The following is a 27,111-nucleotide window of genomic DNA, read 5'->3' on the forward strand; positions in this document are numbered from 1 at the left end:
GAAAGACAAAAAGAAGATCACAATGGATCAATAATGTGTTAGAAATGAATCAATTTGACACAAATTAACACCATATTGACAGCCCTGATACATGTACTACTTCCGTCAATATACTCATCGATGACCCCCAGCCCAAGGTACTCCCTAGCTGCTAGCTGCTATTGAACAGGTCTCCATCTTGACAGAGTCAGAAGCGCACTCAGTCCCTCCAGCTGCACGCTCTCCCTGCCACCAAGTCCACACACAGTGAGTGTTCTCCTAGTCTAGCGTGCATGCTCTGATACATACAGTAGTAAGGCTGCACGGTCTGCATAACACTGCCTGAGCTACCTAGGGCTGCAATGCTCCACTCACATAATTATAATAATATGAGATAGCTTGCAATCTGAGCCTGTGCATGTACCTACATGATATCAACACATTGCTGTTATATGAGAATGGTACAATGTGTTGCAGCTAGCTAGTCACACATACGTACGGTGATATTGACACTTGTCGAGTATAAACTCTAACTATAGCTGTGCTAACGATTATTGTAGCTATGGTTATTGTAGGACCCACTGTTACTAATATAATTATAAATGCCTATTTAATAATGCAGCGAAGCATATCACCATGCAAAGTATACGTGTCTGCACAACGTGGTGTTGGGTGGGTGTGAGTTGCGTACAAGCTCTGTTACTCTACTTCAAGCCTCAATGGTTGTTAGAAAAAATATATCTCCAATTTTATTACCTCAATTTAGTATCGGTACTAGCTGTATAATTTTGTGTGTATGATTAATTATCTGGGACTTTACCCTCCTAATACTTTGAGAGCACTGCATTGGTCAGGGCTGTTATTTACCCGTACATCCTGCCCAGAAGCCAGCTGTGTGTGTAGCCATCCCTATTAGTAGAGCAGGAACCATCAACATAACACAATGCTGTGGCCAGGGCTGACCTGGAGTACTTCCTGTCTATAGTTATTCATGACCTACTTGTAATTATCACATGCCATGCCTTAGCTGTTTGTTTTCCTCCTTTTGGTAGTTGAGTTAACTCAATGCAAATTGACGTGCAAGCTGGATCAACTTACTAAGTGGTGTACTTGTTAATCTCTTTTGCTATTGTTTTCTTCTCCCTATAGAATCTCACCACCAGTATCCAACGATGGCAATGAGGTGGCTAGTTCTGGCTTGCTTAGTGTCGCTGACAATAGCACAAACCACCATGGAACCGGCACCATCCATGGCACTAACCCCGGCACCAACCCCGACGCCAACCCCGTTACCAACCACGGCACCAACCACCATGGCAGCAACCACCATGGAAGCAACCACCATGGAAGCAACCACCATGGAAGCAACCACCATGGAAGCAACCACTGAAATGTCTACAGAATCGCCCATCGTGGTTGCCGAACAGAACTTAACTGTGGGAGTGAGATATAACCGGTCCCAGGCCGAAGGTATCAGAGCCGAGCATTTCTTTGTGAGTGGTTTGCAATTCATTTCCGAGTTAGATATACTATTATTGTTATTAGCTTGCAATGATGGGTGTCTCTTAATTTGGCTGTACACAATATATTTTCTGCATGTCTTATAGAGAGTATTCTATGTATTGCTAGGTTCGCAAGGAGCACAAGAATTATCAATTGTTGAATTTATTTTACTACCTCTAGTGCCCTGCCCAAGGTAAACTTGTGGTGGAAGACGTGATAGGGACTGATAGCGGGAGGACAGTGAACGTGTGGTCCTTGTTCCTTCAATACCCCGTCCTAGCGTACCTGGACAGTGTGAAGAAGCAAGCTCTCGTTGGACAGATTGTTGCACTCATCAACCTAGGTGGACTGCAGCCACCCATCACCACCGCTAATATCTGCATAGGCCGTGTCTATCATTATGATGTCTCGCTCTACACCGAATCGTATGTCTTAATTGTGTTATGTGTGTGCCTACTATAATTCCATTTTACTGCTTTACTGCGTTTGTTTGCTAGGGATCTCATTACCGTCCAAATATTCGAATTTTTGTCTTTTATTTTTCTTGCAGTGTTCTGATCAACTTCTACTTCAGGGATAGCACTGATCCAACTGGTCCAGCTAGACAGATTCCGATTCCTTCGATTAATGCAGCATTTACAGCAGGAGTTAGTACTACTCCTAACAACATTATCAGACAGTTCCAGGATCGAAATGCCATCATCATTAGTAACAACACGTATGGAATGATCGATCAGAACGTGCATCCTGGAGCCTTTAGACGTGATGGAAGTAGATTTACCGTTGAAGATGACCCCGTTCTCAATGCTATCATTCTAGGATACTGGCCTCGTGAGTGTGTGTGTGGGTGTGGCCTCGTAAGTAACTTTGCATGTGTGTGTGTGGGCGTGGGTGGGTGGCCTCGTAAGTAACTTTGCATACGTGGGCGTGGGCGTGTGTGTCTGCTGCCCCATTACCAGGCTAGCAATATTATCATTCTATTTCATCCCTCTCTTCTACAGGACAATACAGTTTGGATGACTTCATTACAGACCGGGCAATCAACGAGTCTATCACGATGAGATTCGCGGAAAACCCTAATCCTGTGTTCTATGGTCTGACAGGTGGCGATATTGTGTTCATCGTCATAGCAACCCTGCTCTGTTCATTGTTGGCCTTCCTTATGGTGTTTGGATTCTGTATCCAACCATTCTTGTGAGTATGCGTAATGTCTGCTAATATATAATTTAATAAAGTTTGCTAGTATTTCCATTTTGCTGCTTACAAAGCCTATGTACCGTATAGCAAGTGATTTTCGTGAGTAAAACATGTCATTGCCTGCATTGCGTTGCATGCTTTCCGGTAAACCATGCCTACGTTTTCGTGGAGGGCAGCTTGCCCACGAAAATAACGAATATTTACCCCACGAAAATTATCTGCTATACGGTATTCATTGATATATATATGTGATACTGATTGATTCATGTCCTCTCTTATCCCCATACAGCATGTAATGACAAATTTTCAACTCAAGAAGTTTTAGCTGTAAAACAAGATGTTATTTTGTGGTAGAACTTGCCCAGTGACTGTTTTTTGTGTAGAAGGAGCAACTGTGATATTTTTTTAATGTGGATTTACGAAAGTGTCGTTTCTCAAAAAATATATTAATTTTGTGCATTACATAATTATAATAATTGCATTTTAAGTGTATAGTCTTGTTGTTATTGCTGTTCGTGACAAATAAAAATAATTATTATTGTTGATTGTCATAAAAAAATTTATATCAAGCTAGTCTCAGCATTTCTTGTGAGATATATTCCAAAGATTACCTGCATGTGAATAAGATTATATGTGACATTTGGACACAGAAATAAAGTAAATAACGTACCTTACTTCCTCTTAGCTCCATGAGAGTCTTGAGTGGTTCGGGACTCCGCCCACCATCAGTGGGGTCCACACACACCAGCTGACACCGACGGCAGCCACCAATGGCCTGTACAAGTGTGTGTGTGTGTGTGTGTGTGTGTGTGTGTGTGTGTGGTGGGCGTGTATGTGAGGGGGTTACGCATAATGTACATACATTAAAACCAGCTCCACCGATATTCACTCTCTCCCACTCTTCCTCAGCGTACGGCTCCAAGCAACCGTTGCCACTAGCAACAGACGGACTCACGACAAGGTTGGGTCGAAATCGAGTGATGCAACCAGCCACCTCCAAGTTGTCATAACGACCTCTCTCGTGCACGGCAGAACACAAATACTCGACACTTGTCTCAGAGATGAGGAGATACTGCGCTTCGTTAGCCAGGGACAATGGGGTGGCCCTCTCGTTATGGGGGTCAATTGGTTTCTGTGATAGTCGCTGGGCTTGTGGATTTTGCCTCAAGAGTCGACAACGTCTGTTTAGAACCGTGGATAGCCAATCGGCTGCTTCGTCCCCACAGTCCAAACCCTTCACTCTGTGGGAGGGCATTAACGAGGTGTGTGGGGGGTCACTCTGTGGGAGGGCATTAACGAGGTGTGTGGGGGATATAATAGGAAGGTACGTACACGTACAAATAAACTCTTAGTCATCATTAAGTGCTAACAGTATTCCTGAGACATGTATCAAATGTAGTAGGTACACAACACACACACACACACCAGCTGACCTATCTCCACACACACGAGTGCTCACATGACCAGAACACGCCCCAGTATCCGGACCCAGCCCTATCACAAGAGGAGGCTGCCCTACACACACACAAGCACAGAATAAAGAGCTACAATAATGTCGGTACTCCGCAATCCCACTCACCAGTTGCAAATAGTGTGAGTGTGTCAGAGAGCAAGTCCACGACTGGTTTGACGTGACAGAGCCTGACTTCCTGTTTGAGGCTAAGCCCCGCCCCCCTCTCGTCTACCACCATCCACTCTCGATCATAGAGCAGTCCCTTCGTCCCCATCGGCCAGCTGCTCACTGATTGGCCGTTACAACTCTTGATTGGATAGAGGGTCAATTGAGAGAGGTGACCAACATCGTGGAGGCCACTGTCTGCGTGTGTGTGTGTGGTGTGTGGTGTGTGTGAGTGTGTGTGTGGTGTGTGTGTGTGTGTGTGTGTGTGTGTGTGTGTGTGTGTGTGTGTGTGTGTGTGTGTGTGTGTGTGTGTGTTCGTGTGGGGGGGGATATTGTGCAACTAAAATACACAAGTGTTGACTATACTTTTTTCAAAGGCCTCAATATGATCTCCTAGTCTGAGCATAATGGAGTCTCCATTGCTCATCTCATGATTCTCAGTCAAGTGTTGCTCCGCTGGTTCTCTCCTGGGCATGATACTAGGAGCACCTCCCACTGTCTGCAGAGTTAGGAAATAAATTCGCTTGCTGATAGCTTGAAATAATTATAGCAATGGATTTAGTACAATCATAGGTCATAATGTTTAGTTGGCCGTAAAACTACAAGGGTTAGGTAACAATAATATTTAGCTAACAACAACCTCTGTATGAGTATCCACAAAGCAAGTTTTCAGAAAGCTCAAGAGAGTCTGAACATCGTGTAGTGTGGACATGTATCCCAGGGATACCCTCACAGTGCCAGTGGGCTCTCCGTTGACCAGGTCCACACTGTCCCCACACACGTGGCCAGCCTGGGGGGACAGGGGGAACACTTAGGGGGGGTATAGCCTTTGTTTTTGTTGAAATTTCTGGATTTCAATCAATCATAGAACTTGAATCTAAGTACACCATTAGAAAGGTTATCCTGAGAGTTACTAAATGCAACTTTTAATATTGATATCGGACGTTCGTAACACAAGTTATGGACAATCGAAGTTAGCTCTGAAAATAGGCCCATTTCAGAAAAAACACCCACTATTAGCCCACGCTTTTTTTCAGAAAATGGACAATTTGAGCCCGAAATAAATCACTGATTTAACTGCACCATATTGTAGCACTATCAAACAGCTACTAAATGCAAATAATTTTTTCGAAATTGGACGTTCGAAACACAAGTTACAGCCTCTCAAAGATAGCTCCGAAAACATGACACATTCAATGGATAAAACACAACCTTTCCTAAAATAGAAGTACAATTGAATCTTCTCCCCACAGCTCACCTTCAGATGCTCTTTAACCCTTTCAGCACTGACGTCCAGGTACCTCATACATGCTCCAGTGTTACAGAAGCAGCCAGTCCTCAAGTGAATATCGTAAACACAAGCCAATTTGTCTACCTCGCTATATCCAACCACACGTCCATCAGATCTGAGCACGTTGAAGTTGATGATGGGTCCTTGTTGTGAGGGATCAGCGTATCTGCCGTGACAGTAGACGATGACCACAGGAGAGCCATTGCTATGGCGAAGGTGGGCTAGAGAAGTGTACACATACCTGCAACAGGGGGGGGGGTGTGTGTGATTAAACTCAGATACAAAACTTTCATTGGACAAAAAATGTGTATAAGATTAGGAGCTGGGAATCTATCTAATCTGTATGAGAACGATAAACTCACTGTGCTAGTGTGAAGGTGTGTGTTGAGATGTCCTCCATGCTTCGGCCAATACGAGTGAGAGCATCAAAGCCGTGAGACAGAGCGGCAATACTCAGGAAAGACACAGTCCCATCCTCCAGCCTGGAGGAGTTAGATAGTTAGTACACACTTGCACAAAATATGAGAGTATTACATTCTCGAATATAAGCGTATAGAACTCTATTGACCCTAAGAGCGTATGCACTAATAATCCAGTTTCTACGGTACTACACTATGACTCCAGTCAGTGTGTATAATAAGCTTCATACATCACTTTATAATTATGGGCCATAACACAAGAGTTATTTTGTCAAGGATAACTATGTTCTGTTACAGATACTACCCACCTCTCATGGAGTTGTGCTCTGTGTACATGAAACCTTTCCCTGCTCACAGTGGCAGCCACAGTACCACCGCCATAGTAACCCTTCCGTAGCAATCCACAGCAGTCTCTACGTACAAGCAAAGCACCAAGACCAGTCGGAAATCCAAACATCTTGTAGAACGAAATCGCCACAAAATTCGCTGGATACGAAGACAGATCCAACGGACTGGTTGATACGAGTGATGCTGCATCCATGGCAACCAGCCAGCGGCCAGGAGGTGATGGGATGGTCTCAAACACAAGTTGTCCAGTGGGTATCTGGTGCGTCCACTTTAGAGGATATTTGCGCCCACAAAAATTTGACTGTGCGGGGAAAACAAAGAGATGGAGAGGTGGCTGCATAGAATCATCACTATTAGTTGAGATAGAATTTGAGGCAGAATTTGATGCTTTTCCTTTCGCAAGATTTGTAGCTGTACTGAGTTCCGGATTTGTAACTATATTCTCAGGATTGGTACACACGATGCTAGCACCACGAGTAGCTGCAGTCTCCCTCATTCCCACCACAGACGTGTGGTTGTCCTCAAGGTAACAGAATACACTTCCAGTGTGGGTAGACACTTTATCCTTATTTCTATTAGCAGCCTGAGAGTTTGAACTATCGCCAGTATATATCTTGCAATTCGGTAGATAACGGACCTCAATGGTACTTCTCCTTGTATTGAGCTCAGGTATATTTGCAGCTGGTGTCCATGGAAATGATTCAGCTAGTAGATTAAGAGCACCAGTAGCACCTGACGTAAATACAATATCGTATTGTGAGAGGCTGGTATTGAAATGGTTGAGGACTTTCTCGCGAGTTTGTTCGATGACATCTGTCGAGAGCTTGCTACTCGGATTCTGACTGTGCGGATTGCCATAGAGATGAGATCTGAGATCAGAGTGGTAGGACTGTAACTGTACACTCGAGTAGAGGGTGGTCCCAGCATGGTCCAGGTAGGTCACCCCTAAGAGAGGAAATACAGGACGATAGTGTAGTACCGTAAAACCTCTATTTAAGGCGACCCTCTAAATAAGAGACACTTTGACATTTCGCCCATAATTATAGCACCATATAAATTCATTTTTTTGTGTACATTAAAACTCTACTTTTGCAAAACGTAATTATTTAAAGTGTCGCTTAAAATCGAGGTTTTACAGTATAGTGGTGTGACGATAGAAACACAGATACAGCCAAGCCAATACCAGATCTGAATTACCTTGAGTATGAGCAAACTCTGTCTCCCTGGCTGCTAGGATGTCTTCTCTTTCTTGCAAACCGTCCTCCATCTGCATCTGCTCTGCGCGAGTGTGGGGACCAGACCACCACACCCATCTTTTCATGAAAACCACGCCTAATCTATGAGCTAGTGACCTTAGTAAGGTCAAAGGCCAACCGGCCAGATCGAGGACTGTCCCATTTTTTAATTGTTTGCAGTTCACCCACATACGCGTGTGGGTTATAAACCGGGTCTCCGGAGCTGTGGGTGGGAAGCCGGGAAACTGGTCAACACCTTCTGCTGCCTGTATGGCCAGCCGCTTGTAATTATACGTAATTACGAACGTAATTACGTATTTTTTTTTTTATTTTTTTTTTATAATACGATTTTTTACGATTTTCTCCAGCGTTCTAATAGAAAACATAAGGGATAGTAGACCAGGCAAGATGAGTGAGGCTGTCGAAGAGGAGGTGTTGCTGCCTCGACACATCAAGTACGCGAAGAGAATAATGGGAGTCCTCCCTACTGAGACACAGGGCCTGGACACTAGCAGGCAAGAGCATAATATCCACATTGCATGCATAAAATATGGTAACCTGCCTTTATGGTATTGTAGGTAGGTACACGTATATATAAATTATCCTTCACAGTTGCCAGTATATAGTAACCCTCTGCATGAGGAGTTCATGATGATTTTTTTTCCCTTACAGAATGACTATCCTGTTCTTTGGTGTGTCTGGACTGGATGTGCTGGACGGACTGAGTGAGGTCAGCTGCCAGGACAAGGCAGACATGGTGGACTGGATATACGCTCAGCAAATATTGCCCAACAAGTCTCATAGCAACCTCTACCAGTGTGGTTTTAGAGGAGGCAGTTTTATTGGCGCTCCCTACCAGCCAACCTCCAGTCAGGTAGGTAGTGCTCCGATGTGCGCATATGAAAAAAAAAATGGTTGGTGTATTTATAAGCTGCTCAGGCAACCAACAATATTATGTTAAACTACGCCTCCTCACTCCCCCCCACCCATGACTTGAATTCCGTGGATTCAATTTCAACAATTTTCTGATTTTCTGAAGCTTAGAAAGATACCTTTCAAATGGTGTCAGCGAAGTTCATATAATTATGAGAATTAAAATTGGACAGACCATGGATAATGGACCATGGTCCAGGGCCAAAAAATGACAAATTATGGTCCCGAACAAATAATTGGATTGAAACACATCATTTGAAAGGTCTCTTTCTGAGCTTTCAAAAAATCTAAAAAAAGTTGACATTGGATCAACGGTACTGAAGTTATGGCTGTTGAAAGATGTTCAACTACATCCCTCTGTTCAATTGTTCGGGGACTCTTTCAGCTGCCATAACTTGAATTCCGTGGATCCAATTTCAACAATTTTATGATTTTCTGAAAGCTTAGAAAGAGACGTTTCAAATGGTATCATCAAACTTCATATTTGAGCAATAAAAGTATTTGCCAATTTGGCTGGACCATGGATAATAGCCCATGGTCCAAAGCCGAAAAATGACAAATTATGGCCCTGAACAAATATTGGATCTAAATACATTATTTGAAAGGTCTCTTTCTAAGCTTTCAGAAAATCATTAAATTTTTGACATTGGATCAACGGTACTGAAGTTATACACACACACACTCACCCCCCACCCCCCCCCCCCACACACAGAATGAGGTGAACATCTCCTACAATACAAGCCACATTGCCATGACGTACACAGCATTAGCCTCACTACTGGTGCTAGGTGATGACCTCTCCCGTGTCAACAGAGAGGGTGTGTTAGCTGGAGTGAGACACCTTCAACAAAAGGACGGTAGCTTCTGCTCTACGGCCGAGGGTACAGAGAACGACATGCGGTTTGTATACTGTGCCTGCTGTGTCTGTTACATGCTCAATGATTGGAAGGGAATGGACGTCGTCAAGGCTGCAGAGTTTATTAAAACCAGTCAGGTAAGTTGTTGCTAATGTGAGTAGTAAGTTGATTTGTCTCTTTATTACAGAGCTATGATCATGGGATAGCACAAGGACCATTATTGGAGTCTCATGGTAAGCACACATTAACCCCCCCACACGCACATCACATCACACACACACCCTCCCACACCACACACACACCACAGGAGGCTCTACATTCTGTGCAATTGCGTCTCTCTCATTGATGGGCAGGTTGGACTCCACCTTCTCACCTGCTGAGCTGGAGAGACTCAAGAAGTGGTGCATTCGGAGACAGCAGACTGGCTTCAATGGCCGTCCCAACAAACCCGTTGACACATGCTACTCATTCTGGGTTGGAGCTTCTTTGAAAGTGATTAAGATTAAGTATCTAGGATTGATTTGGATAAGGATTGTGCAATTCCATTCTTTATAGTTGTTAGTGGGTTTTTATGCCTTACATTGGTTGTTGCTTGTTTGTGTGTTGTGCAGCTGCTTGGGATTGGCTCTTTGGTGGACAGTGCTTGGAACAGACGCTACATCCTCTCTACTCAGTGCAGCATCACTGGAGGGTTCTCAAAATGGCCAGAATGTCATCCTGGTGAGCACAATACGTATCTTACAATAATCATCGACATTGGTATAATTATATAGCATAGGCCTAGTTACAGGAGCTCTAGCATGCATACTAACTTTTTTGCAGAACCCCAATTTTGCATTATTTTCATTAATACCCCACCTTGCAGACCCCCTGCATACGTACCTGGGACTGTGTGGCCTGTCCCTCAATGGAGAGAAGGGGGTGTGTCCCATACACGCTGCACTCAACATATCGCAGAGGGCTGCAGACTGGCTAAAGACTCTACATACAAACACCTAACTCTATTATTATACAACAACTTTTTGTGCTAAAATTTAATCAGTTTTGAATTATTATAAATCAAGGGCGGCGTATAATGAGCCTACTACACTCTGCTTATTTATGCAGCCCCTCCCACCTTTAGAACGTCGTTGCATAGTGATAAAGTTTTGCTTGCTACATAAAAAGTTGTTGAACTTGAAGTCATGTCCTTTATGGCAGAGGAATGGAAGCAGGAAGCCACAGCTGATGATGAGGAGATTTCAGGAGCTAAAAAATCACACAAAACATGGATTAATGTCAAACTGCCCAGCATTCCAATAGAGCTGCCAGAACCAGTTGCAGAGATATGCTCCAGCACACCAAGGTCTCGAGCAGTCAGCAGGACTACAAGGAGAGCTGCAGAAAACTGTTTGTTCTGTAGTGATGGAAGTTGCAAAGCTTTGCATCAAGCCAAAGATGCCCCCAGGGCTAGGGGGAGGGGCTCAACTAGCAGCTACCAGTCAAGACCTAGAAGGCCAACAAAGTGTGAGGCTGCAAAGAGCACGCTCAGAGGCGTAAACCTTGATATACAGCCTATTACTGCTCCAAGGAGGACTCTTGTTGAACGTGATCAAAGTGCTCACTTGAAAGCAAGCAATCCCGGATCAAATGACACGGTGGATAAGGACGGATGGGAGCCCTTCACCTGTGCTTGTCACTTCTGCGGAGAGAAATTTGGCAAACATTCAATTTTAATTCACGAAAAGCGTTGTCCCGGACGTCGAAAATCTTCCCCTGTACTACAACAGACTGAAAAACATCCAATTGCAATGGCTAATGATCAGATGAACTTGGATGACCATAATGTCCAAAAAGTGGCCACTATAATAACCATGGGACTGCCATCAGGAATGGAGAAGATAACTGTGTACGCTGCACCACCAAGACCACAGACTAGAACAGTCAGACACAGTGCTCTTCGTTCCAGTGGTATCGGAATGCCATCAGCTTCCACTAAGAAATTCACTGAGACGAACGTAAGCGTTCAATGTGAACAGTGCCAGCAGATTGTTGCTACAGATCGATTGATAATCCACACGCAAACGTGCAGCCCAAGTGGAGCTAGAGTGAGTGCCTGTAATGTCAGATTCCCGTCTACAAGTAACCTACTACGAGTGAATGAAGCCAAACAAGAAAATAAGTCGCCAAAGAGACAAGGAAAACCACCCACTAAAGCATGCTACATCTGCGGACGAGAGTTTGGGTCATTATCGATTGCAATTCACGAACCGCAGTGCCTGAAAAAATGGCATGCAGAAAACAGAATACTGCCCTTCAGCCAACGAAAGCCAGTCCCTAGAAAGAAAGAGCACAAGCCAGCCATTGCACGAGCTCTGTCTAGAGATACCCCAGAACAATTAGTGAGCAGCTTACCTGACAATGTTTATACAGACGAGGGACTAACTGCGAAACTAGTTGAACGTTACTATCAGAATAGCTACTCTCAGTTTGAGAGAGAGTTGATTCCATGCAAGAGATGTGGTAGAACATTTGCCCCTGAGAGGCATAAATTACACGAGCCGAACTGTAATGCAGAGCCATTATAGCAAAGTATAGAAATAAGTGATAACAGTGATAACGAGTAAAATGCTTTGTATGTCATTTGTGCAAAATCTTATCAATTTCAATTAATGCATTTTTAACGCCGTTTTCCTTTACAATTTCTGTATACACACAATCTATACTGTCATTCATTTCTGTATTTGTTATAAGTGTCAATTTTGTTCTCAATTCTTCCACAGTCAAATTGTTTGCCGGGCTCAATCGAACTCCGAGATTTTTCCATACTACAATCTCCGCCCAATGTTCTTGATCAAACATAACAGGACAGATGAGTTGAGGTCTCTTGGCTAGCAGAGAAGTAGCTACAGTACCAGAACCACCGTGATGCAAGATGGCCGCACACTTCTGAAACAGCCACTGATGCGGTGCAACCAAACTCCAAAGTCTCAAATTGTGTAGTTCATTTGATAGTTTATCAAATGTTTTTTGTATTCGTCCATTTTCTTTGCACTGAAAAATTCCCTCCATATTCACTTCTTTAAGTGCTGCATGTAGGAAATACAATGGTGTAAAATTATACTTATATTCATGCATGCCTTAATTAAATTAAATTACCTGTATTAAGCACAGTAAATAGTGTAGCCCAGTTCACGTCCAACATGAAACCCTCCATAGATCCAAAGCCAATATAGACAAGGGGTTTAGTAAACTGCTCTACCATAGTAGACAGCCCTGCCGGAGGTGAGCCTTGGAGGACAAGAGGAGGGTACCAGTAGCCACACAGATGCACACTGCATGCATGCATGGGGAATAATGTACAGCTTGAAACTTGAAAACTCTAAATAAAAGTACAATTTTTTTTTATACTTGCACACCTTTTGGGCCAGTAGGGCTGCCTTGGGGACAGTATTGAGCTGATCCCATACAGCAGGGTGGTGGAGGGAGGGAGTGAAACATCAGAGAGTGGAGTAGTGGAGGAGAGACCTAGGTGGTCGCACACAGAGCCATAGTCATCAAGAAACAGCCTCCACATCCAGTGATCAACCTCTGCATAGGACACCACCTCACCACCTATAATTATAATAATTATAAACATTGTGTGATGACTGCTCACTGGTATACGATGATGTGAGAGCTTGAAATAAGTCAGGCAATTCTTGAGATAGCTTCTCTTTGAATCCAGTTGGTGGAGTTCTGAGGAATAAAGTAAATGCATAATAAAACAGACATGATCTTTTACCTGTTGAGCAGGAAAGGAGAGGTTGCTATGCACGGTATGCTTAGTTCTTGAGCAATGAAATAGCCTTCCAATGAGAACAGATTGAAGACCACTAACTTTGCACTGATGCATGCCTGGTAACAAATACTTGCTTCATGCTTCAACAGTTGCAACTTTGCAGCATCTGTTGATACCACCACCTTGGGCAGAGACGATATAATTTGAATTCCCTCCTGAGCTAACGATTCTTCCACACCGGCTATGGAAGACGCTGTACACACAACTACCACGTCATCGGCAATATGTTCATGCCTGCAGAAAGATAATACAAAATTGCTTCACTAGATTCTAGATTCTACATACTTATATGCTATTGCAATGGACAGCAAAGGAAGCACATCTCCTCTGGTTCCTTTACACAGGAACACTACCTTCATCATGTTTATGACACATGTAAAGGGGACTTTCCCCAGATATAGGGTAGTGGTAACGCCCCTCTTTTCAACAGGACACGTGACAGTTATCAAAGAGAAAGAGTTTGAGCTTCTCTTGGTTTTTATACAGTCTGCAATGGCCGCAGGAGGAAGTTACAATGCCCCCTCTGCGGAGGACACCCGTGCAGGGTTTGGTAAAGACACTCAGATGGACGGGATAGTTGGTGGCGGTAATGGAGGAGGTTCATCAGGTGGAGTCACTGGCACACCTCTGTTTGGAGATTATAAGAAGTGAGCCTTTCAAGGAGACATCTGGAGGAGTAGCTATAGCCAGTCAATAATCCCTATCCTGTACACACACACACACACACACATATACAACGTACTAGAAATGCTAAGTCTGTAGGTGATTGTTCTCATTACGTATGACGTACTACTCGTGCTATTTCCTACACTATGCATGTCATCTGTGCTGCGTATGTATTGTCCTGTTCCACACTCATGCCATATGACCACACCCCCAACCACACCTCTAGACACGAGGACCTCAAGACACTATTGGACAGCAGTAAAGACCAGTCCAAGCTTGAGGCCATGAGACTAATAGTCGGGGTAAGCCCTCACTCACTCTCACTATGTAGTTATTAACTGCTACCTCTTTAATGTCAGATGATTGCTAAGGGGAAGGATTGCTCCGATATGTTCCCGGCTGTTGTAAAAAACGTCGTCTCTAAAAACTCTGAGGTAAGAACATAAGATCATGATCACTCTAAACCGGGGGGGGGGGGGGGGGGGGGGTGATTGATAATGTTTGTATTAGTACTGGGATCTACTGTTAATGGTTAGTGCATGTGTTGGAGGTTCAGTCAATGTATCATGTACTTTAAGAACATGCACATTGAATGTATGGCATTATTCTCCAACATCTGTCAGTGTTGTGGTGGTTGGTGGCTGTACTCTCTCCTAATAAAGCATTGTACATATACTAGTGTGTGTCATGTGAGGTACAGGTCGTAGTATATTCATACAATAGCAGTTTCTGTTATGGTCAAATAATGAATTTGATGATGAAATTCAAGTACAATGTAACGGTTTGTGTGTACATGAATCTTCATGACCTACCATCGTGTGCTTAACCACTCCCCCTCCCTCCCTCCCTCTTCAGATCAAGAAGCTTGTGTATGTGTACTTAGTACGCTATGCAGAGGAGCAACAAGACCTGGCTCTCCTTTCCATCTCCACCTTCCAGAAAGCTTTGAAGGATCCTAACCAACTCATCCGTGCTTCTGCCCTGAGGGTACTGTCGAGTATTCGAGTGCCGATGATTGCTCCCATCATGATGCTCTCCATCAAGGAGTCAGTGAATGACATGTCGCCTTATGTGAGGAAGACTGCTGCACACGCCATCCCCAAACTATTCAGGTACGGTTAGTGGGTGTGTCTGATTACGTGTGTTGACCACTCCCCCTTCTCTGTAGCCTAGACCCGGAGCTCAAGGATCAGTTGGTGGAAGTAATTGAGAAGCTGCTCAAAGACCAAACCACGGTAAGAGAAGGACAGTAAACTAGCAGGAAGTGTGTTGCTTTGTATTCCCTATTGTCTGACCCACTGTAAAAGCAGTCAGTACCTCTGATGTAATGGAGGACAGTGTAGTACACTAGCAGGAAATGTGTGGCTGGGGAACTACATACTTTATTTCTTGTTGTCTGGGGCCCACTGTGTTTGTTAGCACCTGTGGTTTGTAAATAGTAATTACTGCTCACTGCGTCTAACTTCCTCTTGTCTGTGTTGCCTGCAGTTGGTGGCTGGTAGTACAGTGATGGCCTTCCTGACGGTGTGCCCTGATAGGATAGACCTCGTGCACAAGAACTATCGCAAACTATGCAACCTGTTGGTGGACGTGGATGAGTGGGGACAAGTGATGATACTGAACATGCTCACACGATATGCTCGCTCTCAGTTCATCGATCCTAACAAGGAGGTGTGTGCTAACTGTTGTCTGTACATGCATGTACATGTATATAATTATAAAGGGTGTCTGAAATGTTTTCAGAGCTAATTTAGTAGATTTTTGTTAGAAAAAAATTAATATGCATTTTGTATAACTACATGGTAGTGCTACAGTGTATATGTACATGTATGTGGCTCACACTTGGAAGATTTTAGAACCACAAATTTCAATGTGAAAATGGCTTCTACCTTCCACAGAGCATGCTTAACTAGTAGCTTAGTTATAGCTCTAAAACTGACACTGTTCTAGCCTCTTTTACTATCCTCACACTTCACACACACACACACTCCACACACCCTCCACCCCCACACTCCACACACACTTCAGAATCTCCAGGAGGCTGCCTTCTACAGTGACGAGGACAAGATCAGTGAGTCAAGTGAGGAGGACTCCGGGGATGAGGACGATGATGACGATGATGAGGAGGGGACAAAGAAGAAAAAGAAACCCAAGAAGAAGCCATACGTGATGGACTCGGATCACCGCCTCTTGCTCAAGAATGCCAAGCCACTCCTACAGAGCAGGAACTCAGCGGTGCGTGTGGTGTGGGAGGGGGTTCCCCTCTATGTGTGCGTGTGTGTATAGCTACTAAATTGAATTTCGGGAAAAAGTACAAAGCTATACTTATAGCATTTGCAAAATTTATGGATTTTGACTAATCACAGAGCTTGTGTATATCTATAGACACATACTTGACTGTGTGTGTGTGTGTGTGTGTAGGTTGTGATGGCAGTTGGTCAGTTGTACCATCACGTTGCCCCTAGCAACGAGATAGGGATCGTCGTCAAGCCTCTGATACGTCTACTCAAGCATCACACGGAGATCCAGGTCATCGTCCTCGGCAACATCGCCACCATGTCAGCTGACAGATCCGTGAGTGTGGCTAGCCAACTAAGGGGATATTTGTACTAGACCTTAAAATGTGCATGATAATAATTGATGTTGTCCTTCCTTACTAGTATTAATAGTAATTAAACGGAGGGGGGGGGGGTGTCTTTCAACAGCCATAACTTGAGTACAGTTGATCCAATGTCAAAAACTTTAGGATTTTCTGAAAGCTTAGAAAAATTCGTTTCAAATGATGTGTTTCAATCCAAAATTTCGTCGCGGCCTAATTTGTCATTTTCCGGCCTCGGACCATGGGCTATAATCCATGGTACGGCTAAATTAGAAAATACTTTTATCTCTCGAATATCAACTTTGATGGTACCATTTGAAAGGTATCTTTCTAAGCTTTCAGAAAAACCTAAAATTTTCGATTTTCGATCCACAGAACTCAAGTTATGACAGCTGAAAGATTCCTAAAATCATTGATTAAACGGAGGGGGGGGGGTGTCTTTCAACAGCCATAACTTGAGTACAGTTGATCCAATGTCAAAAACTTTAGGATTTTCTGAAAGCTTAGAAAAATTCGTTTCAAATGATGTGTTTCAATCCAAAATTTTGTCGCGGCCTAATTTTCCATTTTCCGGCCTCGGACCATGGGCTATAATCCATGGTACGGCTAAATTAGAAAATACTTTTATCTCTCGAATATCAACTTTGATGGTACCATTTGAAAGGTATCTTTCTAAGCTTTCAGAAAAACCTAAAATTTTCGATTTTCGATCCACAGAACTCAAGTTATGACAGCTGAAAGATTCACAAAATCATTGATTAAACGGAGGGGTCTTTCAACAGCCATAACTTGAGTACAGTTGATCCAATGTCAAAAACTTTAGGATTTTCTGAAAGCTTAGAAAAATTCGTTTCAAATGATGTGTTTCAATCCAAAATTTCGTCGCGGCCTAATTTGTCATTTTCCGGCCTCGGACCATGGGCTATAATCCATGGTACGGCTAAATTAGAAAATACTTTTATCTCTCGAATATCAACTTTGATGGTACCATTTGAAAGGTATCTTTCTAAGCTTTCAGAAAAACCTAAAATTTTCGATTTTCGATCCACAGAACTCAAGTTATGACAGCTGAAAGATTCCTAAAATCATTGATTAAACGGAGGGGGGGGGGGGTGTCTTTCAACAGCCATAACTTGAGTACAGTTGATCCAATGTCAAAAACTTTAGGATTTTCTGAAAGCTTAGAAAAATTCGTTTCAAATGATGTGTTTCAATCCAAAATTTTGTCGCGGCCTAATTTTCCATTTTCCGGCCTCGGACCATGGTACGGCTAAATTAGAAAATACTTTTATCTCTCGAATATCAACTTTGATGGTACCATTTGAAAGGTATCTTTCTAAGCTTTCAGAAAAACCTAAAATTTTCGATTTTCGATCCACAGAACTCAAATTATGACAGCTGAAAGATTCACAAATCATCGATTAATGCACATTTACTCCTCCTTCACAGAACATGTTTGAGCCGTATCTGAAGAGTTTTCTTGTCCATTCTGGAGATCCACGGAGTGTCAAGCTGCTGAAGGTAGGTCCACACACTCCACACACACACACACACACACACACACTCCACACACCCACACCACACACACAGCTGGAGATCATTGCCAATATTGCTGGAGAGACAAGTATTCACACCATCCTAAGAGAGTTCAGGGTACGTCCCACCCCCTCTTAGTCACCATGACGATGTATGTACTGTACCCTCCCCCGTTCTGTAGACATACATATCCAGCTCGGACAAAGTGTTTGCAGCAGCAGCCATTCATGCGATTGGTCGATTAGCTTGTAGCATTGCCGACGTGACCGAGACATGTCTACACGGACTAATGAGTCTACTATCTCATAAAGATGGTGCGTACGGATCATTAACTACCGACTCTTGCCTTGGATAGTGCTACGTGTAGCTATTATTGTAACCTCCCCCCACCCATGCCCCCCACAGCTATTATTGTGCTCATTAACCCCCCACAGCTATTATTATGCACTCATTAACCCCCCACACTGACCCCCCACAGAGATAGTGGTGGGTGAGAGTGTCGTGGTGATCAAGAAGCTACTACAACTGAAACCGAAGGAGAACAAAGATCTTATCATTCAAGTAGCAAAGCTCACAGACAAAGTTGGCGTACGTATCTTATTGAGCCTCACTGCAGCTTCCATCAGTGCCCCCCACCCCCTCTCAGGTTCCCATGGCAAAGGCTAGCATCTTGTGGCTGGTGGGAGAGTACTGCTCCATAGTGCCCAAGATATCACCTGACGTCCTCAGGAAGGCAGCAAAGAGCTTCACTGATGAAGTGAGTTCATCAATCTTTTTTGTGGCTCCATAATTACTGGGCAGTACGTGTTATATGCTCTAATGCCACACCCCCTTCCCTCCAGCCTGATATTGTGAAGCTGCAAACAATCAACCTAGCTGCCAAGCTGTGCATAGCTAATGCCCGGCAATCCAAACCACTCTGTCAGTATGTGCTCAATCTGGCCAAGTACGATCAAAACTATGACATTAGAGACAGGGCACGGTTCCTACGGCAACTCGTCCTACCAGTTGAGGTATGTATATATATAACGTATAGCGAGTTATTTTTGTATCCATGGTGGAATTTTTCGTATTGTAGAGCATCATCCGAAAATTAAAACTGCGAAATTATTCTACCAGCTGTACGAATGTTTCGAATACGAAATATGTAATTGGATAGTTAATACGAAAATGACCCGCTATACAGCTGTACAGATGTTTCCCCTGTGTACATTCAGTATGCATGATTGCACACATCACTGTATAGACAGCTGTTACTGTTACTGTTACGTTTTTTTGTGCAGGGCACAGCACTGTCTAAATATGCCAAGAAGATCTTGTTGGCCACCAAGCCAGCACCAGTGCTAGAGTCAGCTTACAAAGGTGAGCAAGTAGTTGTGCCTTTTTACCAATTATTTTGGTAATTTGTGTATTGTACTGCGTTTGGGTATAACTATTGTACCAATTTGTCCCCCCCCCCCCCCCCTTCCCTAGGACGCAGTCACTGGCAGCTTGGCTCACTGTCCCACGCCATCAATGCTGATGCAAGTGGGTACATCCCTCTCCTCCCGTTCCCCTCAGAGGCACCAGACCCAAGCGTGAGAGACGTTGAGGATGACTCCTTCTGGGCCAAGCGTCCCGACTCAGGCAAGAAGAAGAAGAAAGAATTCTACAGTGACAGTGACGAGGAGGGGTCTGGTAGCGACGATGGCAGTGAGTTCTACTCTTCCATATCTGGCAGTGAGCTCTCGGGCACAGAGGACTCTGACTCTGACAGCCAAGAAGGTATATTCCAGTACTGTCCAGCTGCCTCCTAATCATAGGCTACATGTAATGATGTGTACATATGGTTGTACTGCACTAGACTAGTACTGTTCCAGGTAACTATAGCTGTATGTACTTTACCTTGGTGCACATGTGCTCTACAAAGGTGTGCGGTTTTCTCGCTGTATTCACTGTTTTGTTATCTCTTTGTGTTTACAGGAAGTGGGACAGGAAGTGATGCTGCCAGCGAGAGTGAGGGGGAGGTGTCTGATGACGAGGGGAGCACCACAGAAGATGAGGATGCACTAGAGGGACTACAGAAGAGGTTCGGAGTCACACCCACCACCACCAAGAGAGAGCTCGTTACGGTAGGGATGGTGATGTGTGTACCTATTGTACATAGAGAAGATTTTTCAGTAACAGTTTTTTAGTTCTGTATTTTATTGCTGCATGAGGACTTATAATTATAGCTGCAATTTGAAGATTTCCGAGCCTTAACTGCTTGGACATTCATGATTCATTGATAGTTGTCATTTGGCCCCTCCGTTCACAGAGTTCATCTGAGGAGACTTCAGAAGATGAGAGTGGCAGTGATGATGAGGGCACAACAGACGTGACCTCCTCGGAAGAGGACACACCTCCTGTACATAGAGCAAAGCCAACCAAGAAGAAGACCACACCTCCTACAAGTGCCAAAAAGAAGGGAAAATCCCCTGCAACGAGTGACTTGTTGGATCTGGACGATTGTAAGTTTTTGGTATTGTTTTGTTGTTATTGTTTTTATTTTGGTTTGTTTTAGGGGGTGCTACAACATCTGAAGCTCCACCCACTTCTCTCGGCAGTGGTAATATGCTCACACCATTGGCCACCGGACTAGAGGGACTCTCGCTGGAGGCAGTAAACAACAACACAAAGTTGGAGGTGTGTGCATAAAACAATTTTTTTCTTAATTTTTTTTCCGTCCTCTCCCTGTTTATTTCCAACATCCCCCATTGTCCGCCTTGCGATAGTGCTACAGAATTATGTATTATTTATCTGATTAAGGTTTGATTAAAATTTAATCCCTATCATTTAACCCGTGCAGCTCCTGACTCCGCAGGTGGTGCCAGATAGATCCCACGAGCTATTGAACCGTATCACTGGCCAGGGGCTACAAGTGACCTACTGCTTCAGTCGTAAGGCCCACCTCTCATCGGCCAAGATGCTAGCCGTCAAGTTGACCTTCCAGAACACCTTGGAGACACCACTGGCGGCCATTAGCATTGGAGACACTAGACTAATGGTAGGTAGTGAGGGAGAGAGGGGTTACTATACAGCTGGGGATTAATGTGGTGCATTTGATGCATTTCTGTGATATTTCTACATTTCGTGTATGAGATCACTTAATTATCTAATTAAGTGATGTACATGTAGCTCTAGAGCTACATTGTACAGAATGTTTGTTTTGAAATTAGTTGATCCAGATAGAACCTGTTCTACCTATTACATCATCATTCATCGTCCCTGCTCTTTGTACTATGCGTTACTGAGATACAGAAATATTGTATGTGTATGTTAATGGTCTCCGTTATCGTCCCCGCTTGTTCCTCTCAGGTTGGTATGGCAATCAAAACGGGTGGTGAGATTGGTCAGCTGACTCCCAGTGCTAGCTCTGAGATGACACTCGGAGTGGACTTCAATGATACTCTACAACCAGCCAAGTTTGATATCTGGTGAGCAAATTGTGTAGGAAAAGCGTGGTTTTCTGAATCTCTGTTTTCAGAGCTACCTTTTATTGTCCATAACTTGTGTTGCGAACGTTCGATTTAAAAAAAACAACTTTTTTTTAGTAGCTGTTTGGTAGTGCTACAATATGGTGTGCTTAGATCAGTGATTTATTTCGGCCCCAAATTGTCCATTTTCTGGAAAAAGCGTGGGCTATTAGTGGGTGTTTTTTCTAAATGAGGCCTATTTTCGGAGCTAACTTTGATTGTCCATAACTTGTGTTGCGAATGTCTTATTTCAATACTAAAAGTTGCATTTAGTAGCTGTTTGGTTGTGCTACGGTACACATGTACTGGCTTGCAGATGTAGATAAGATTGTCATCTGAATTGTTACTGTACAGCTGGCATGTTTAGCGTGCACCTACATGTCTTTATATAGTGTACGTGATTGTAATGTGTTCCGTTGCAGTGTTGGTCTGAAGAAGTTTCCAGTGAAGATTGAGCCTCTAGTGGGGGAGCTGGTGAGACCTGTGAGGATGACTGAGGACAATTTCACCTCGCTACAGAGTGAGTGGCTTCTCCACCATTCTAGACTAGTTAATGGTGGCTACATCTACTTTTACTGTAGTCAGCCTCTGTGTGTGTGTGTGTGTGTGTTTTTATGTGTGGGTGTGTGTGTGTGTGTGGTGTGGGTGTGTGTGTGTGTGTGTGTGTGTGTGTGTGTTCAATTGCCTCTTTGTAGACAATGGATTGTTCGTGTTCGTTATGTGTACTTGTACCCCTATAACTGTTGAATTGACCACATAGATACACTTTTGTCACCCCATACACACGCACACACAGGCACACTGAAGGGAATGCACGAAACCTCAGGCAAGCTGACATCTCCTAGTGATGCTACAGCTGCTCGTACGGCCGTCATGGAGGCAGCAAACGTTTCACAAGTGCCGTGTGTCGATCCACAGATGCTCAAGTTTGCCTCCGTTACTTTTGCCACTGGACTACCTGTCCTGGTTACCGTGCAACTGGGTTCAAAGGTCACCGTCAGCTCCGAGAAGATGGTTATCAACAGTATGCTGTTAAAGACAATCAAAGCAGCTGTAGATAATAGTTAGGAAATAATTAATAATATAATATATCCAAGGCTACTACGAGGAACCGTTTGTGTGTTAATATTAGGAATGATAGTTTGGCTGTATTGCTGTTTGATATTTTGTGAATCTACTTGCTCAAAGACAAAATTATTGCAAATAAAGTCATTTTTAATGATGATCTGAGATATATACGGGTAATATTTGAAGTGCATGTGGTTGATGCCACAATAATATAATAATTATAAGAGCTATAATTATATAAAGACTGTGTATGTACAATTGTGTGATTAACACATAAAAATGATACAAAAATCATAGTCCCATTCAAAGCTCAAGGAGGGGTGATCATAAGTTCAAAGTTGTTGCTCAGCTTCTTGATAAGACACACCCTCCATTCTCATTATCATCCTCGTCATTGTCTGCAAGGGACGGGTAGTCACAATAACACTGCTACAGACATAAGTGGTCACGAACTAAAAACTACAAAATTACAATTTCAAAAAATTGCTAAAACTGGAGAGTTAGTTAATTTGTTACCGCAACACCCACACACTAGAGTATGTAGTCAAGGCAACCGCATACCTCAGGGAGGAGAACTCCTAGTAGGTAATCCTGGGAGAGTTTGCACTGAACTGGTTGGTGCTCTGGTTTGCCCACCATCTTGAGAAGGTGCTGGCTGAAGTCAAACCTCTACAGTGCAGGGAGAGGGGAGGGATAGGGATAAGCGTAACCGTTAGTAACAGCAACAGAAAGACCCTACTAGTAGCCTAGTATTATTGTAGCACAGAAGTTCAACAGATATAATCCACAAAGGAGCTAGCAGTGGACAGTCATGCTGGGTTGCAGTGTATTTCGATAACAGGGAGAATGCCAACAAATTAATATGTAGAAACAGTGACTAAGTATACTGTACCTTAGAGCCCACAGTACAGAGCTACTCCTACGAGCGTCTACTAGTATACTATAATAAATTATACCTTTCCACTCTTCCATTTCATGAGAGGTCCATAGTGTCCCTCTTTCTTGAGGCCGTTCCGTTCCTTCTCCGAGCCACTCACAAACACTGAGTGTCTGCGAGACTCCGCCCTACCCTGAGCAATCGCCACCAGCTCACACTGCATGCAAAAACACACAATAATAATAACTGTACTAGAGATATATGCCTTATGATTTTTATGTTGAATGGACACTGTAACAATACTGACATGACATGTGTACCTCGATCTTGTTAACAATTTCCATCACTTTCGTATGATTATACTCAAACCTGTAGGAAAAACATGATAATTGTGAGTGTGTGGTGTGGGCGTATGTGTGGGCGTATGTGCGTGCTCACTCTTGATTATCCTCCTCCCCCTCAGAGGAGGGAATGTCAAACTCTTCATCGGAAGAGTCCGGCATGGCACTATCAATGTTGAGGGGTGCGTCAGTATTGACCTCGTCCGCCATAAAGGGGGTGTGGCTTGCTTCAACCACTGGAGACACACTTCGAGACTCCTATACAGACATCGATAAGTGGCTACCATAATTATTATACAGCACCTCAGTAAATAATTGTGAGACCTATGTATATGTACGATATGATATGGACGAAATGTTGTATAATTAGAATTGTGCTGCATATCGAACACAGTTGCTATGGGGATATGTACCACCTGGCGACGTGGTCGATAGGTGATGATCTGTTGCAGTTGTTCCTCTGGGTTTCCTCGTATCTCCTTATCAGCTCTGAGTCTAATCAGCGTCTCCGCATCTTCCACCGCCTGAAAGAACCTCTTGGAGTTCTTGCCCCGCCCACCCTCCTCCTGTTACGAGGCACAGGTTAAAGTGCAAACTCTAGTTCTCTCAAAATACAAAAACTCTAGCGTTAAATAAATTGTTGAAATTGTACCCACAGAACTCTATTAAAAGAGCTTTCTATATAAATCCGTACCTTGAACTGTGTAGCTCTCTTGGTAGCGTACAGAGCTATATTCTTGTGATTCTTAATCTTGACTCTGTTTGGAATAATAATTACATCACGTTGTTAAACATATTGCCTGACAAACTTTGGTTCTTTTACTTCGTAGCCAAGAAACTTGACCTGTAACGAAGACTGCGCTATTTTCTTACTCTTCTTAACACTCACTACCTGTGAAATGCTTCCGTTTGATTCCCATTAATTCATACACGTTCCACTCACCAGCACAGGCCAGAATGGGTAGTGTTTATACTTCGTCCAGATCACAGCATTCGGACGAATCTCATGGACTGCAGAAAGATAAATAAATTACATATTTCAGATAGAGAAACAAGAAAGAGGTAGTCATAGCTAGAATACACACTACGCTAAAATTAAAGTTATGTACGCACTTCTGACATTTTCTTGTACTGAGAAGTCCACAATAGGGAGATCATCATCACTGTCTGGGTCACTGGAGACTGGGTCATTGTCGTCATCCTCGTCATCTGAACTGAAGTCTCTTATCTGCTCTAGCATAGTGTCGTATCCAGGCTGCATGAAGCTGTCCACAGATAGGGAGGGTACTGGGGAAGGGGGGTAAAGATCGTATTATAGCTGACGTACTACTGAGGTAGTGGATAGTATTCAGGGTGTCATACAGGATTTTGAAGTAGAGGGGGGAAATAAGAAAAGTAACCAGAACATTTTTGCTAAAAAAAAAGGTCAACTGTTATTTCAATACCCAGCTAAGGACACTCAGTCATACAACTAGTACCTGAATGCAAAAAAAGGGGGAGATATCCCCCTTCCCCCCCCCCCCCCCCTGTATGACACTCTGGTATTATTATCAACGTTACAATCACGTCATGTACTAACCTTCATCAGTGTTAGTCTCGTGTGATGAACTTGCTTGAGGGTGGTTGTTAGTTTTGTCACTAGTGGGAGGGGTAGGGGGTGTGGTCTCTATATAACCGGTGGATACACAGCTAGTAGTGTCCCCCACAGTCACAGTTTGTACCCGTACGGGTGTGGCAGACAGACGAGCGATTTCCACTGATAACTTTTTAGTGATTTTTTGCGGTGAAATAATCACATGCTCCCTGGGAGATGGCGTTAATGACCTGTCAGTGTCTGGTGATCTGTTCTGGTTGTCTGGTGATCCGTTCTGACTGTCTGATGATATGGATATGATTGATGGTTTGCTTGATAAGCTAATGTCTTGAGAGGTCAGATTATCAGGCTGATAAAAACTATCATTGTTATCACTGTTTGAATTTTCCTCCGAAGTTTCACTATGATCGTACCGTAGTAGTCTGGCTCCCACACCGTCACTATCATTCTCTGTTTCCTCTGCATCATTGAACCTTAGTCTGGCTCCCACACCGTCACTATTGTATTCACTTTTACTCTGTTTTTGTCGTTTTATAGCGCTCCTTCTAGTCTCGAGGTTGACTGGTTTCAATGGATCTTCAACGTGCTCGTTGCAATAATTTGGTCGAGGCCTTTTATTGGTCGAGCTTCGTGTTTTTCTCAGACTAGTGGTAGCACCAGTAGTGAAAACACTGCTGCTTAGAACGAGGTGTGGGGGTGTGGCTAGATTAGAGGGGGTGGAGTTAAGCGAGCTGCTGAGATCAGAGCAGTCCAGGTCCAGTGTGAATGTAGAATCATCGTTGTTGCTATTGTAATCGTCGAGGGCTTGCGTCACTGCTCCCAAAAACTCCTTCAATGTACTCGTTCCTACAAGAGAAACAAATTATATATACTTGCCGAGTCGGTCACATGATATTAAATATGGGAAAAAATCGGTTGTCTTTAGTACACAGAAACTTAAAAGCTTGCCAACAGTAATTAGTGGATGAAATGAAGCACGACTCAAGTAGTATTCATACTTTTTTTAAACCGTTGCTTTCCTAGAGAGACAAATTCTTTGAGCAATTTCTCAGAGCAACAAAATGGCTGCACCAGTTTTTGACCATGCCTCAATGAGTCAATATCAATCTCGTATCTGCAACGAAATAATGATGACGTAATTATATTATGGGCCACAATTGTAAATGTTCCACTTACATACAATGGTCGAAGAAAGATTTAAGCGTTATAGCGTCATCACCATCTTTAGCAGACACCACCTAATAATGGGCATTATTTAGTACATGTGTACATATATATGTACCAGGGTGTCATACAGGGGGGCCGGGGGGGGGATATCCCCCCTTTTTTGCATTCAGGTACTAATTGTATGACTGAGTGTCCATAGCTGGCAATTTTACATACTATAACAGGGTATTGAAATAACAGTTGACCATTTTTTTAGCAAAATGTTCTCTTATTTCCCCCCTCTACTTCAAAATCCTGTATGACACCCTGACTATACATGTAGTAGCTACAGATGAGCTAGCTTTGAGTATCACATACAATACTCACTTTGCAAGGCCACCAGATCCCTTTGTAGACTCTGGGGCTTGCCAGCTGATACCACACCACGGATCCTTCACAGTGTACCTTCTCCATCTCCTGCATAGTACTTTATATCTGCCCTCTAGGCTACAGAACGTACAGACTAGACACACACACACTGCACTGCTTAATTGTAGTTGTGTGTACACGCCCACTCAACTTTTTATGGT

At 43.5% G+C, this 27,111-nt stretch overlaps 7 protein-coding genes across 9 annotated transcripts; 4 read left to right on the forward strand and 3 right to left on the reverse strand.

Annotated features, from left to right (window-relative positions):
* Window positions 1-77: 77 nt before the first annotated feature.
* Window positions 78-3,224, forward strand: LOC135338077 (uncharacterized). Its single transcript, XM_064534093.1, has 6 exons — window positions 78-246; window positions 1,129-1,472; window positions 1,663-1,907; window positions 2,033-2,313; window positions 2,484-2,676; window positions 2,969-3,224. Exons 2-6 carry the CDS (start codon window positions 1,152-1,154, stop codon window positions 2,973-2,975), a joined length of 1,047 nt encoding a protein of 348 aa, XP_064390163.1. The 5' UTR covers window positions 78-246; window positions 1,129-1,151; the 3' UTR covers window positions 2,976-3,224.
* Window positions 3,105-7,786, reverse strand: LOC135338067 (molybdenum cofactor sulfurase-like). 2 transcript variants are annotated; one of them, XM_064534079.1, is made up of 11 exons: window positions 7,553-7,786; window positions 6,316-7,300; window positions 5,951-6,070; window positions 5,556-5,829; window positions 4,938-5,087; window positions 4,664-4,796; window positions 4,259-4,495; window positions 4,113-4,194; window positions 3,542-3,920; window positions 3,350-3,454; window positions 3,105-3,290 (listed from the first exon to the last, which is right to left on the reverse strand). In XM_064534079.1, exons 1-11 carry the CDS (start codon window positions 7,779-7,781, stop codon window positions 3,240-3,242), a joined length of 2,745 nt encoding a protein of 914 aa, XP_064390149.1. In that variant the 5' UTR covers window positions 7,782-7,786; the 3' UTR covers window positions 3,105-3,239. The 2 variants fall into 2 exon arrangements, with proteins under 2 accessions (XP_064390149.1, XP_064390150.1); XM_064534080.1 differs by lacking the exons at window positions 3,105-3,290; window positions 3,350-3,454 and having other exon boundaries at window positions 3,794-3,958.
* On the forward strand, window positions 7,763-10,439 carry LOC135338075 (geranylgeranyl transferase type-1 subunit beta-like). Its single transcript, XM_064534090.1, has 8 exons — window positions 7,763-7,874; window positions 7,959-8,105; window positions 8,263-8,464; window positions 9,236-9,517; window positions 9,568-9,613; window positions 9,688-9,872; window positions 9,992-10,100; window positions 10,246-10,439. The coding sequence occupies exons 1-8, from the start codon at window positions 7,861-7,863 to the stop codon at window positions 10,377-10,379; spliced, it is 1,119 nt and encodes a 372-aa protein (XP_064390160.1). The 5' UTR covers window positions 7,763-7,860; the 3' UTR covers window positions 10,380-10,439.
* A 125-nt stretch (window positions 10,440-10,564) lies between these two features.
* LOC135338071 (zinc finger protein 474-like) lies at window positions 10,565-12,137 on the forward strand. Its single transcript, XM_064534086.1, has one exon. The coding sequence runs from the start codon at window positions 10,565-10,567 to the stop codon at window positions 11,945-11,947; it is 1,383 nt and encodes a 460-aa protein (XP_064390156.1). The 3' UTR covers window positions 11,948-12,137.
* LOC135338072 (uncharacterized) lies at window positions 12,000-13,631 on the reverse strand. The gene is made up of 6 exons (XM_064534087.1): window positions 13,486-13,631; window positions 13,144-13,434; window positions 13,018-13,097; window positions 12,779-12,974; window positions 12,519-12,694; window positions 12,000-12,448 (listed from the first exon to the last, which is right to left on the reverse strand). Exons 1-6 carry the CDS (start codon window positions 13,560-13,562, stop codon window positions 12,000-12,002), a joined length of 1,269 nt encoding a protein of 422 aa, XP_064390157.1. The 5' UTR covers window positions 13,563-13,631.
* A 61-nt stretch (window positions 13,632-13,692) lies between these two features.
* On the forward strand, window positions 13,693-22,720 carry LOC135338066 (AP-3 complex subunit beta-2-like). Its single transcript, XM_064534078.1, has 23 exons — window positions 13,693-13,847; window positions 14,093-14,168; window positions 14,226-14,300; window positions 14,722-14,978; window positions 15,035-15,101; window positions 15,355-15,537; window positions 15,895-16,101; window positions 16,288-16,440; window positions 17,915-17,986; window positions 18,056-18,118; window positions 18,183-18,315; window positions 18,480-18,589; window positions 18,648-18,758; window positions 18,844-19,014; window positions 19,285-19,363; window positions 19,475-19,765; window positions 19,964-20,112; window positions 20,298-20,490; window positions 20,544-20,665; window positions 20,829-21,026; window positions 21,338-21,456; window positions 21,918-22,015; window positions 22,292-22,720. Exons 1-23 carry the CDS (start codon window positions 13,693-13,695, stop codon window positions 22,561-22,563), a joined length of 3,354 nt encoding a protein of 1,117 aa, XP_064390148.1. The 3' UTR covers window positions 22,564-22,720.
* On the reverse strand, window positions 22,690-27,105 carry LOC135338070 (uncharacterized). Of its 2 annotated transcripts, none has more exons than XM_064534085.1 (14): window positions 26,909-27,105; window positions 26,552-26,613; window positions 26,374-26,489; window positions 25,361-26,221; window positions 24,895-25,068; window positions 24,725-24,792; window positions 24,591-24,673; window positions 24,476-24,539; window positions 24,198-24,347; window positions 23,879-24,039; window positions 23,761-23,809; window positions 23,520-23,657; window positions 23,125-23,232; window positions 22,690-22,961 (listed from the first exon to the last, which is right to left on the reverse strand). In XM_064534085.1, exons 1-14 carry the CDS (start codon window positions 27,002-27,004, stop codon window positions 22,896-22,898), a joined length of 2,196 nt encoding a protein of 731 aa, XP_064390155.1. In that variant the 5' UTR covers window positions 27,005-27,105; the 3' UTR covers window positions 22,690-22,895. The 2 variants fall into 2 exon arrangements, with proteins under 2 accessions (XP_064390155.1, XP_064390154.1); XM_064534084.1 differs by having other exon boundaries at window positions 24,195-24,347.
* Window positions 27,106-27,111: the final 6 nt, after the last annotated feature.

Source organism: Halichondria panicea, chromosome 7 (genome assembly GCF_963675165.1).
Source record: "Halichondria panicea chromosome 7, odHalPani1.1, whole genome shotgun sequence".
NCBI classification, from domain to species: Eukaryota; Metazoa; Porifera; class Demospongiae; order Suberitida; family Halichondriidae; genus Halichondria; species Halichondria panicea.